The sequence below is a fragment of the Mus caroli genome, chromosome 12 (genome assembly GCF_900094665.2).
Source record: "Mus caroli chromosome 12, CAROLI_EIJ_v1.1, whole genome shotgun sequence".
NCBI lineage: Eukaryota > Metazoa > Chordata > Mammalia > Rodentia > Muridae > Mus > Mus caroli.
This window is the reverse complement of record NC_034581.1, coordinates 47684858-47697702: the sequence shown is the minus strand read 5'-3', so window position 1 is coordinate 47697702 and position 12845 is coordinate 47684858. Positions and strand designations below refer to the sequence as shown.

Genomic DNA, 12845 nt, shown 5'->3' with positions numbered 1-12845 from the left:
TGCCCCAAGAAGTGGACACCCGGGCCAGGCATGGTATCACACACCTGTAATCCAACAGCTGGGAGGCAGAAGCAAAAGGATAAGGAGTTGTGGATCAATCTCAGCTACAATGAGTTCAAGGCCAGGCTGGGCTACATAAGCCTTTGTCCCCAAATTCTAAAAGCAGAAGAAAGAACAAGGTGGGGTGGGGGGTGGGAGGGAAGGCAGGGTGAGAGAGCTACAAGTCTCACTGAACAGTTCATATGAATGCTTTTGGAGGACATTTCCTCTTGAAAAATAATAAAATCCCTACATTTCTTCCTTCATCTAACATAAAAGTCATAAATACATCTATGTGAAAGATATAACTGAAATTCCTCAAGCTGCCAATTCTCTTCATTCATTAAGTCAACTTCTCTGCCACAAGTGCAGATGTGTCTAATCGGCCACTTAGAGGCACCCTGTCTGCTCTGTCCCTACCAGGTAGCAGGGAACCAGAGTACCTAGGACCAGAGTGAAAGATATTATACAGAAGCTAGTTTCATTTTTGTTTGGAAATATTTGTAGTTGGCTTATCATATTTAGTTCATATTAAGGTAGTGGGGTGATAAGCTAGAAATTATAAGATAATAAACCTTCCATTTCTATTTGAAAATATTCACCAAGAATAACCTGAGAGGACATCACTCTGGGTACTAACTAAGTTTGTGTTAGATACAAATGAGGAAACCCTGCAAGTCATCTGGTGTCCGCTCATTCTATGTGTGCTGCTCTTGGTCGAAGGCAAAAGTCAACAATCCCGATGCCGCCAGCATGAGCAGCGCTATGACATCAAGAGTTCTGAAGTCAAGCCTGCTTCTCCCACCCACTGCACTCTCTGGCTGTCATACCACCCATACTTTGTGTTGTGCTTGCTCTACTTTCTAACTGGAGCACACAGCACAAGTTTTAGCACACTCACTGGGTAGGTCCCAGCCATCAGCCCTTCTTAACTGGGGGCACAGCCCTTCCAACTTCACCAGAGCCCACCCCTTTCACTAATCACTGCAGTGCTCATCTTCTCAGAGTAAAGCATTTCTGGTGAGTTCAACTTTCAGAAGCAAATTTTCCTGGTGTTCTAGGGGAAAGGAAGTTATGAGGAGGCAAGATTCATTGTAGCTGGAGGCAGATCCTAGGACTCAGGAAAGATTATCATTAATGCTGAAGCTGGGAACTCCACTTTCATGACAGACTACTGCTCTGAACTGCGACGCCAAGAGAGTAACGCTTACTTGAAGTTCTGTAAGGGGAGGGGCACAAAGGGCCCCAGGCCTTTAATGAGGGGAGAGGAGAGGCATCTGTCTGGTGGCCGGGACCCTTTAGGTAAGGACAGCAGGAAGGACAGCTTTAACCTATTTTGCATCTTCCAGTGCAGTTTCATGTCTTTTATTTCACCCTCTCACCATGACATCAGCATACAGATGGGGAGAAAGATTCAGAAGCATAGAGAAATGTTTCCTGGGTTCGGCTTAGTGCATGCTTAGCAGTGACTCGGCATGGCTCTGATTCTGAGCTGTTCCAGAATCCTCTCTGTGATTTCTGGGCAATTTCCCAGGGGGGGGTGGGGGGGAAGGCATGATTTCCAGAGATTCTCTGACCAGGTCAGGATCCATGCCCTGTCCCATGGCTGTCCTTGCAACAGAACCTAAGGGGTTCTCCTTGGCTTCTCTCCTCCAGAGCTCTGTGCTGCATGGAGTGTCCTGGATGCCCGCTCCCATGAACTCTAGCTTGAACTGGCCTGGGATAATTAGAAGGTCAAGCAGAAACCAAACTAGAAAGAGGAAGCACGGAGCCTGTGTCAGCTGAGAGTTCGAGTACTCCCCTGGACCGCCTTCCTCAGTGTAAACAAACTGCTGCTGAGGGCTAAAGGAGAGCACACTTGCTTCACGAGGATGCATGGGAATCACTAAGAAATGGTACTAGTTAGTGAACCTAAGCATTGTGCTAGTCTCTTAGAAACGAGAGTAATTAATATGGGAGCCAGAGCCTGACACAGGTAAAGAACAGACAGGTCTTTTCCTATTTCACGATCTACTAGCTTCATGACAGTCCTGGGGAAAGGATTCGGCTTCCGTGAGTGTCAGTGTCCTCATCTGAGAAGACGGGGAGTCTCTACTTACACTCTGCATCATTATGAGGACAAAACTCAGGGAAATAAAACCCAACTGGGGTCTAGCCCTGTAACTATTATTAGAAAACGATCACCACCAATATCTGCAGTCTCAGAACAGGAAGTAACGGCTTCCATGGAAGGAAAACAAGGATCCAGGCATCATATGCTCTCCTTTCTGTGGCCATGTCTACTTAAAACTGAAGCCTTTGTATTTAACATTAGCAATGAGCACATGAGACTTTTATCATTGTTGAAGAAACTTCATTAGAACTAGCCTAGACAAAAGACTGGACCTGGTTTTGGACCTTCAGGACTATTACCCAGGAACAGTGAGACCCAGTTATCACACATGTACATCAGACTACAGAAACATCAACTCCAAAAATCCCATAAATACTACTGCTTAGCATTTAAAATTTTTATTACCTTTGGGTGGCTTGTTAAATGTTCTCTGTTAAGTCATATTTCTCTAATTTAATGTATTGCTTTTTTATATTTGGAGTATTTTAAAGGAAAAAAGGCAATAACAAACAGATAGAAATACTTTAAAATCTCAACTCATAATTGAAATTAGTAGTAAATACTATTATTTTTAAGGAATCACCATAGAATACCTTTAAATAGTCTGCTTTTGGAAGTCATTTTTAATGTGCATAATTAAAAATTCCTCATTTCAAACTTTTCATATAATTTATATTGAAAGTATACTTTTGATAGTTGAGATTATCATACTTTAATATGAAAGCAATAAAGAGTTATGGTTTTGCTTATTTGAAAGCTCTTTAAAGAAAAATTGGAAAGGAAATTTAATCCCGGAAAGGCATTGAAAAAGAAAACATTGATAAGCACTATATTGTATTTACTCAAAGGTCATACTCCAGCAGCTGCGCCGCATCCGCTGACACTCAGGACAGGGAAAGGCGCTATGCGCCCACCAGAGGGAACTCAGAATGACTCCGCAATGTTGATTCATGACTCTAGATCAAATCTCCTCTCACTTTATTCACAGCATTAGCCAGGCTTGGTTCTTCTACTTCCTTGTTCACAGAAGGACAGAGGAGTGGAGAGGGATGAGCAGACCTTGTTAGGAGTGGACAGAACAGTCCTGTACACTATGGCAGGGACTACAGGGCTGGAGTGTGGGAGCAAAGCTATTGGGAGACAGAGGTGTTGAGGAAGGGTGCACAGAAACTACAGACAGACAAACAGACAGACACACAGATGATAACTGAGCTTCCGAATTAAACAGCAAGACTGAGCAATGCCTTCACCACTGAGGGTGTAATACTGAAGTGTCAAAAGGTGCCAGCCAGCAAGATAAGAATCTTTAAGTTCTCATTATGGGGATTCTAGAGAAAACTATTGGGAGGTCAGCGGTCTGTTTTTGAACTAGAGTTTGGCATCCACATTTGTGTTCTAGTCATGACATGATGCGTGACTTAAAATCAAGGTAAGTCACTTTTGTCTACATGTTTGTTCAGTGCACAAGCAAACTTGACTTCATCTCCCTTACTTTCTGTATATCATAAAGAATACATTCCACAAAAAGAAAGAAAGACAGACATGCAAAAATGTAACTTACCTCATCACTTCCAGGCTGAGAAAAGACAACTGGTTGACCCATATCGGAAGCTTCCCTTATACTGAGGTGCAAGGGAACATCTCCTGCAGAAGCCACGAGAAAACATTAGAGCCAGAGAAACTGACATGGACATTCACCGTCTCACTAGTCCATCATTGGAAAGAAATAAGATCTCAAATTAGGCTGGATTATGTCTACTTACCCTCAATTTGCTAAATGCCTAAAAGAGAAAGTTCAAATGTAAATTAAGGTGACAAAAACCCTACTTAAGGCAGTTGAGAGACTATGTATGAGTGTGTGTGTGTGTGCGCCTGTGTGTGTATGTATGTATGTATGTATGTATGTGTGTGTGTATATATGTATAGGTACAAGCTCTGAGGCAACCAACCATGAAGTGAGGTGTCAATTTTGATCTTTGCTGAAGATCTCCAGGAGGCAAAGGCTGCTCAGAGGACATCTGTAAGTGGTTTTCTCTGGAATAGCTGATATAGACACATTGTGTTGTACACCATGGAGGAGATGGGTGAGGACAGAATGCTGAGGTAAGAGTCCCAAAGACTCTTCGTGGTATTGCTGGATGAGTGCATGAAGACAGCTGCTGTATAGTAAGGCAAAGCTAGCAAGATGGCTCCACAGGGAAAGGTGCTTGCTCCCAAATCCTGTGACCCTAGGTTGATTCCCAGCACCTACAGAGTATGAGGAGAAAATCAACATTCAAGTTGTTCTTTGACCTCCACACATGTGCCATGGTACCTGCATGCATACACACATACACAACCATAGAAATAGTGTAATAAAACCCTTAAAAAGTAAGTCAGGTATGTATCCCAATATCAACCGACTTTTGAGACATTGTTCTTTTCCTTACTGTCTACTAACCCATGTAGCATGACACATGACCTTGTGCACTTGGTGACTTCTTAGGAAGCACTGCCAGGGAGCAGCCTTGTGCATCTGACACTGCTGTCCCAGGAGGTGGAGAACTTAAAAGCAGAGTGCTTTGAGCGAGTCTCCTGAAGGCTGAGGACTCAGTAAATGGAGTCATAAGTACAACTTCCTTGTGCCTCACAGGATTCTCAGAAGTACCCCAAACTCCTGCACAGGCTAACAAAATGTGTGCCTAAATGGGCGTTTTATGTCACACAGCAGAAGTCTATATCACAAAATATTGTAACTTATTATACATGGCATGGCAGAGAGACAGGTATCAGCCAACTTTGTAATTGTATTTCTTTTTTAACCAGTTATTTTTTTATATTTTTCATTTATTACAAAATAGGCTTCATTATAACATTTTCACATGTGTACATTGCTATATAAACTCTGCTCATGTAATCTTAACTCTCTTAATATCCAAGATGCTAATCTTGGTTGTCAACTTGACTATATATCTGTAGTTAGACACACCAGTGAGAGGTCTGCTTGACAGGATCATGTTAGGTGGGAAGATCCATCCTAAATCTGGCCATGCCTTCTGTTGGCAGCTCACATAAAAGGACACAGAGGAAGGGCATTCCTGCTTTTTGCCTGTTTTCTTCACTCTTGCTGGCAAGCTCATCTATTCTGTTCCTGGTATTATTATTATTTTGCTGGTATTAAAACCTACTTCTTCAGGATTCCAGTATAGACTGAAGGCCAGCTGAGACATCCAGACATGAATTGAACAACTACTGGATTCTTAGCTTTTTGGTATTGGTGAAAGAGCCATTGTCATACCAGCCAGACTATAAGCTATTCTAATAAACTATACAATTCTCTCCCTCCTTTCCTTTTTCCTTCCTCCCCCATCTCTCTTTTTCTTCCTCACTTTTTCCTTTTCCTTAAGAGAACCCTGACAACTATAATATCCCATCAGGCAAATTACAAAATATAACATTATTTCAATAGCCATTTAAGGACTAGCTTTGTAGCAAATTTGATGTCCTTTCTACAGATCAATATAAAACTATAGGGGATTCTCACAGGGCAGAGAGGGTAAATGTTACAGAAAGTGTTTAGAAACCCAGAAAGATTTTTATCTTGATTTATGAAGAGCAAGGAAACCTGAATAGCTTTCTTTCTGCTGCAGAAATGGAGTAAAAGATGCCAATCCTGTATTTCACACAATCACCTACTGACACGGTGTTTGCCTCCAGAGAGTCATAACCTTACACACAGACATAGAAGACCATGGAAGCCACAATAAAAATGGGAATAAAGCCAGAGGAACAGCCTGGGAGGGAAGAGCATCTTAGAAAGAGTCAGGGCACGTTTCAGATGCTGGGTGGCCTTTTCTCTGTGATGGTGTGAGAGTTAACTACTATGCATCAACTTGGCTCATATGGATAACGGTCTAAAGAACCACTTCAGGCCAGAGGAATGGCTCAGTCAGTAAATGAGATTTGACAGAGTTCAATTTCAGGAACTTACACCATGGAAGGAGATTCCTGAAAGTTGTTCTCTGGCTTCCACAAGCACACAGTGGCACACGTACCACACTCCTTCACCCTAACACACATGACAAAAATATATTTTAAAATATAATCTAAAAAATTCCAAGAGCTGTTTTAGGAATAAGCAACTCAACTGGTCATAGAAGAATGGGGGTGGGATGTTAAACAGCAGGACCTTAGCTGAGCGAGCTCCCCTGGTTTCAGTTCCTCATCCCTAGTCCCAACCTCTTTATTAGCAGACCTCTTTTTTTTTTAATTAGGTATTTTCCTCATTTACATTTCCAATGCTATCTCAAAAGTCCCCCATACCCTCCCCCCTACTCCCCTACCCACCCACTCCCACTTTTTGGCCCTGGCGTTCCCCTGTACTGGGGCATATAAAGTTTGCAAGTCCAATGGGCCTCTCTTTCCAGTGATGGCTGACTAGGCCATCTTTTGATACATATGCAGCTAGAGTCAAGAGCTCTGGGGTACTGGTTAGTTCATAATGTTGTTCCACCTATAGGGTTGCAGATCCCTTTAGCTCCTTGGGTACTTTCTCTAGCTCCTCCATTGGGGGCCCTGAGATCCATCCACTAGCTGACTGTGAGCATCCACTTCTGTGTTTGCTAGGCCCCAGCATAGTCTCACAAGAGACAGCTATAGCAGACCTCTTGCTGCAGTCCATGGGACTTTCTGTGGTTCTCTGACTACATTACGTAGATGAGTAGGAACTCCGAGTTACCTTTCCTATAACACTGTTGAGATCTCATCTACAGCAGGGTCCAATGGTCACTACTTCTGACATGCTCAGGTCACCATACATTTGTGAGCCACTGCTCAAGAAACAACTTCCAGTCTAAAAGAGGCTTCAACATCTAATAAATGACTTACAGAACTGTCCCACTTGTTCTAAGTTAGGGAATTAAACCGCCAGCATAATTCAATAATGCCATTATAATTATACGTTTACTTTATTATATAAGGGAAAGTCAATCTGTTATGTTATTATGTAGATTTGGAAAATTGAACTTTCTAGGTTAGTTAAGTAAAAAACAGTTTCAGAATATAATTAGTGGCTATAATTACAGTAATGTATCAAAATATCATTAGCATTCACCTGATATTGTAGTTGCTGCCACAGAGCAATAAATAATAACAATAATACACTTAGCGTTAACTTTCAGAAATGTATTATAATAGGGAATGTTTTGAAATTCTTTCATCTCTAAAAGATCTTCATTTTCAACTATCTGTAGCTAGTAACATCTGTCTTTGCCCAGAACAGAAGCTCATTCACAATTACAATAGAAAAACAAGCTGTCTTAAACATCCAGAGCTTGCTTGTGGATTTTTTGAAAAAACATGTTTTACCCAAATCTGTTTACCTTATTTTTTTACCTATCACATGATTTTTGTTCTTCCCCTAAACTACTTAATTCTTTGATTCAGTGCTATGAACAATATATACAATAAAAATTCACTTGCCATATTTCATAGAAATGGTAGTCGAATATCACAGTAAATCAGGAGGAGCTACTGTGCAAATGGAAGGCTGACAAGCAAAGAGCCACTCATGAAGGCATTTACACACAGTCCGAGAACATACTGTTAGAGAGTGTGCTATAACACGGAGTGGGCATGTCCACACACACCTACTTACACAGTAATGCCTACGACCAATCTTGCAACCATCCTTTAAAACATGAGTTTAATCCATGCTACTCAGACTGAATCTATAGGCTGTTTAGATCTATCTATCTAGATGATATCATAGCCTATAGAAAAAGCCTATGCGCAGATGCTCAAGAGAGCTTAGTGAATGCGATGGCACTAGACTAATACTTTAATACACAAAGCACCAAGCAAGTACTTACTGTTACCTCCGTTACCAGACTTCACTGTCGTTCCCCTCCTGTAATTTGCCCTGTGAAAGAGGATTCTAAGGTCTTACCTAGAACATCAAGATCAAGGGTCTGTGCTAGTTTTCTTGCACCATCAGCACCAAAAATATGAGTTTTGTGTTTACATTTTGGACACTGGAAGACACTCATGTTTTGGACAAGACCAAGAACCTAGAATAATACAAAAACACTGAAGTTGAAATAAAATCACAAGTCATAGTATGGAACTTTAGCACATTTTCACTGAGTACCTACTAGTTGGTGATGCAATAGTGAATTAAGGCAGGGATCTCTGATCTCATGGAACTAACACGCTAGTGAGAGATGAGGATGGTAACTAATGTAGTGATAAATGCTAAGGAGGGTAAATGGGAACTAAAATGCTTGGCCTGGGAAGAATGAGAAGAACCTTTGGGTTACTCGGAGGCAACTGTTCCTTCAGATTGTGTGTAGGCAACCTGAACAGGCAGCGACGTGTGTAACACAAACAGTCAGAAGCAGGAGCAGAGCTAAGGCAGCAAACATGTAGCAAAGCTAGCCCTGTGTGGTAACCCAGTGGTCTGGTCAGAAGGGGCTGGTAAGGAAGGTCCGGGTCTGATGGTGTCATGTTCGGACTATTCAGTCTCCCAGAGGCTCTTGTACTGAACGCTTGCTGCCCAGCTGCTGCTCTTTTGGGAGATGTTGGCAACTCTCGGAAGTGGGGTCCAGCTGAAAGAATGAGATCACTGACTCCAGGGGAATGATTCCTTGGCAGGGATAGCCTGCTATCCTTCTCCACCCTCTTCAATTTCTCTGTCTCCTTCTGTCTGTCTGTCTGTCTCTCCCCTCCCCATTTCACTCTGTACCTGCCTAAGACACAGTGAACAGCTTTTTCCTGCATACTCCCCAACCACATGGAGCTAAGCAACTGTGGGCTGGACCCTCAGAGCTCTGAACCAAATTTAAGTCTCTCCTTTTCATTCTTCCGGGTGTCTCGGTCAGAACAATGAGAGCAGTGACAAATCAGAAGGCAGGACAGGAGTAACGCTCACCAGACACAGAAACAACAAAGACTTCTGAGGCTGAAAGGCTGCTGCAAAAGAAGTGATGTCGGGCAAAAGTGTGCTGTGATGACAATGTGTTGAAGAACAAGAGGGGAGAGAGAAGAAAAGAATGGACAAAAGTCTTACAGCAGCAGCTTACACACTCTAAGCTCTTTTAAGCCATGTCCTAGAATAAGTGCTTGGAAGGTGTTACGTCCTTCACATGAGAACAGCTCAGTGGGTATTTTATCATCTCCATCCTGCAATGGAGAAAACTGAAGCTAGCAGAAGATCCACGTCAGCTTTTACTCCTTCTATTTGAGCAAAGTTTTTAACATTTCACTTACAGTTCCCATCTTTTTTCTCAGTTTCCCTGGCTTTGGGCATAAATCAGATCTTTAAGAAATATTATTATTCAATAGTACCATTGAGTAAGCAGATAACAGGCTCTGCAAATACCATCTGCATCCATGCGCCTTTCAACCTCACATTCATACAGATTTCAACAGTGGCTCTCCTGTGGAAGAAGAATGCAGAGCACACTGTGAGAACACACAGATACCCATGTCTGTGCCAGCCTATCTGCTCCACCATAAGATCATCTGTATAGGAGGTCAGTACATCATTTGCATCTTAAGTGAAGAACAGCACTCACCGCCCACAATGACTCTGATGACAGAAAGATGATAACATTTCTTATTGTTCCTGAACGGAGGAGCAGAGAAGATGAAGGTTACCCTCATACATAGAAATGAAGACAGCAGTGAAGGAGTCATGTGTAGTACAGCTTTTCAAAGCATCTCATACGCACCCGTTTGCTGATGCAAAGTATCAAAAAGCCAACCACACCCTGTTTTGGTAATTCAGTGCTACCTACAGAGAGCTAGGAGAAAGTATGGATTAGCATCAAAGGCTTTACTTGTTTATTGACTGTGAGTATATAATGCCCTCAATGCTTGGGCAGCCTAACTGCAATTTATGTTGAATGTCATGTATACCCTGACTGTAAGGCTTTCAACTTGAACATTAAAAAAATTACTTAATAAAAGAGAACACACACACACACAAACACTTAAGAAAGTAAAAGTCTAGGTGTGCTGTATTTTAATTTCAAAAGAACAGGAAAAGCACTCGTACCCTGGCGCTCTCAGCCCCCATGGCATAGAGGTGTGGCATGAGTGTGCCTGCAGTTTATGTGATTCACTTCTCCTGAGCCAACTGTCCTCTGTGGACTACAGAAATACCCCAGACATATTCTCTGCAGACTGCATAAATGTCACAGACATAAAATATACTGATATAACCAAGTAGCATTTAATGTGCACTTACACACAGTAACTAGGCTAGACCCAAGGGAAAGCATGCCATGGAGGGGGTGGGGGAAACAGAGCATTAAAGCTCACACTGTAATTGAAGAAATGGATTGAACAAAAAGATCTGTCCTGGAAGTAAAGTACAGAGTGATATGAGAGAACAGAGTGGAGAAGACTTAGTCTACTCCAGAATCAGAGATGATTTCTTAGAGGAAAGATCTGACCTGAAAATTATAGAAAAGCCAAGGAAAAACAAGGAAAGAAATAGAAATATTCAGTCATGAGTAGGAAGCCCATGTCTCCCCTGAGGATCTGCATGTCCACGTGAGTCCTCCATGGGTTAGGGTATGAGTGGGGGTGGAGATGGAGGGGTTTGACAAGAAAGGTCTCTATGCCTGTACTCACAGTCATTTTATTTAGAGCTTTAAAAACAACATGACGCCAGGGGTGGAGGTGCACACTTTTAATCCCAGCACTCGGGAGGCAGAGGCAGATTGACTTCTGAGTTCGAGGCCAGCCTGGTCTACAAAGTGAGTTCCAGGACAGCCTGGGCTATACAGAGAAACCCTGTCTCGAAAAAACAATAACAACAACAAAAAAAAAAAAAACCCCAAAAGACAAAAACAAACAAACAAACAACATGACATTATGGGTAAAGAAAATGAGTTTGTCTTGCCTGTTTATTTTTCTTAGACAAACATAAATCCAGGGCCATGTGCTTCAAAATCAATCATGTGGGAGGTGATCATTGGTCTAAAATATATCCAGTTTTCCTCCTGAGCACAAGGTAGGGACTTTCCCCCATCCAATCATGTGAGTTCATGTAGTCTGTCTAGGCCAATGAAATGTGTGCAGAAATACCTGTGTTACAGTCAAGATTTAGGGACAAACTCCCCATTCTGTAGTCTCTGTCTAGGTGTGAAGACAGCGGCTGCTCTGTTAGTACCAGTGCCATAGTTAAGTATGATACAGAGAAGACAGCCATGCAGCACGAGAGGAGTCAACTACTGTTGACTGAAACCACCAAAATAATTAACACACATAACCCACCTGCCTTAGCTGACACAGAAGAAAATTGTTTTCATTCTAGAGTTTCTGTTTTATGATTTATGTAGTATCAATTTTATATTTTATAGTGAGAATAACATAACAATACTATAACACACATGTGCGAAAACATGAACACACATATATAAAGCATAAGTATGCATTAGATATATAAAGCATCATTTATTGACAAGGACACAATCACAAAAGCGAAATAAAAAAGAAAACAAAACATTGAGGGCCAACAAGACTTCCTCTTACACTAACCTGATGTTCTGTCTTCCATAAGCATAAATGCTTAATACTGCTTGTTCTCCTGACTGCACTTGACTGAGAATCTCTGTTTTAAGAACCTCACCCATTTACCACTTTGATTCAATATGAACAACAAACAACAGCAACAAAGCTGGCTAGAAGGCAACAGCACAGAGCCCAGAATAACCTCATGCATAAATGCCATTGCTTTGTAATGGGAATGACACAGCACTTCCACGTTAACTGGGAAGTAGGGTATCTTAGCCCACCATTTGCATCCTACAAACACTAACTTCATGCAGACAAGAAGCTAAACATGAAAGGCAAACAACACTTTGAGGAGCACACTTGCAATCTTGGAAGCAGACACAAACACTAGAGATAAGCTTAAGTGTTTTCATTAAATAGGACTTTAATAATATTAAGGAACAAGCAGATGTCATTTAAGGAAAGGGAGCCTATAGAGCAGGACATGACTTCTACAATACAAGCTTTGTGACAGACTTCCTGCTGGAAGAGATAAGAAACCAATCTATTCAGACAACACGATGAAAACCAGGTTAAGAGTGTTGTGACCGTTTTATCAAAGCAGACAGCCCAAGCACCTGAGTGGACAGAAAGGAGCATCTGCATGACCAAAGCAAAGCCAGTGAGGAAACACCCAAGGCTGTGATGAGGAAGAACTGCTCCTTCTGTAGTTCAAGCTGTTCTGTCAAACTGCTGGGGCATATCCACCTGCTGAGGTAGACTATGGCACACTCCATCTGGGTAATGGACCAACACAGATGTCAACACAATCACAGCACAAGAGTTGGAAAATGGCCTAACAAATCAAACACATTCTTGTATGTCCTCACTGTACAGTGAGTCAAGGAATGGCAGCCAATCACCTAAATGAAGTCTGCCATCATGACCCAGGCGCACTATTCATAAGGCCAAGCACTGCAGACAGCTCACAGACAGGCCAGACTCCAGCTTTAGAAGCTGGGTTCGCATGGGAGTGTGGGCAGGAAGCTCTGGGTTACTAGTAATGCTCTGTTTACTCTGAAGTGTTGTATCCACTGGCCAACATCTTTCAGGCTTGCGCTATCACCCCTGCCCTACTCCCAGCTCTGATAAACACCAGTCTACATCCTACCCCTGTGAGCTCAGCACTCTCAGATTTTACATATAACTGAAA

The 12845-nt window shown here is 42.1% G+C and overlaps 1 protein-coding gene across 3 annotated transcripts in view; it reads right to left on the bottom strand.

Moving 5' to 3' along the window:
* Nubpl (nucleotide binding protein like) overlaps positions 1-12845 on the bottom strand; it is a 188119-nt gene that overhangs the window by 3792 nt on the left and 171482 nt on the right. For all 3 annotated transcript variants that reach the window (XM_021179009.2, XM_029484857.1, XM_021179010.2), the window contains 2 exons: positions 8079-8199; positions 3714-3796 (listed from right to left, as the gene is read on the bottom strand). In XM_021179009.2, coding sequence (XP_021034668.1) covers positions 3714-3796; positions 8079-8199 — 204 coding nt within the window. The remainder of the gene's footprint in view (positions 1-3713; positions 3797-8078; positions 8200-12845) is intronic.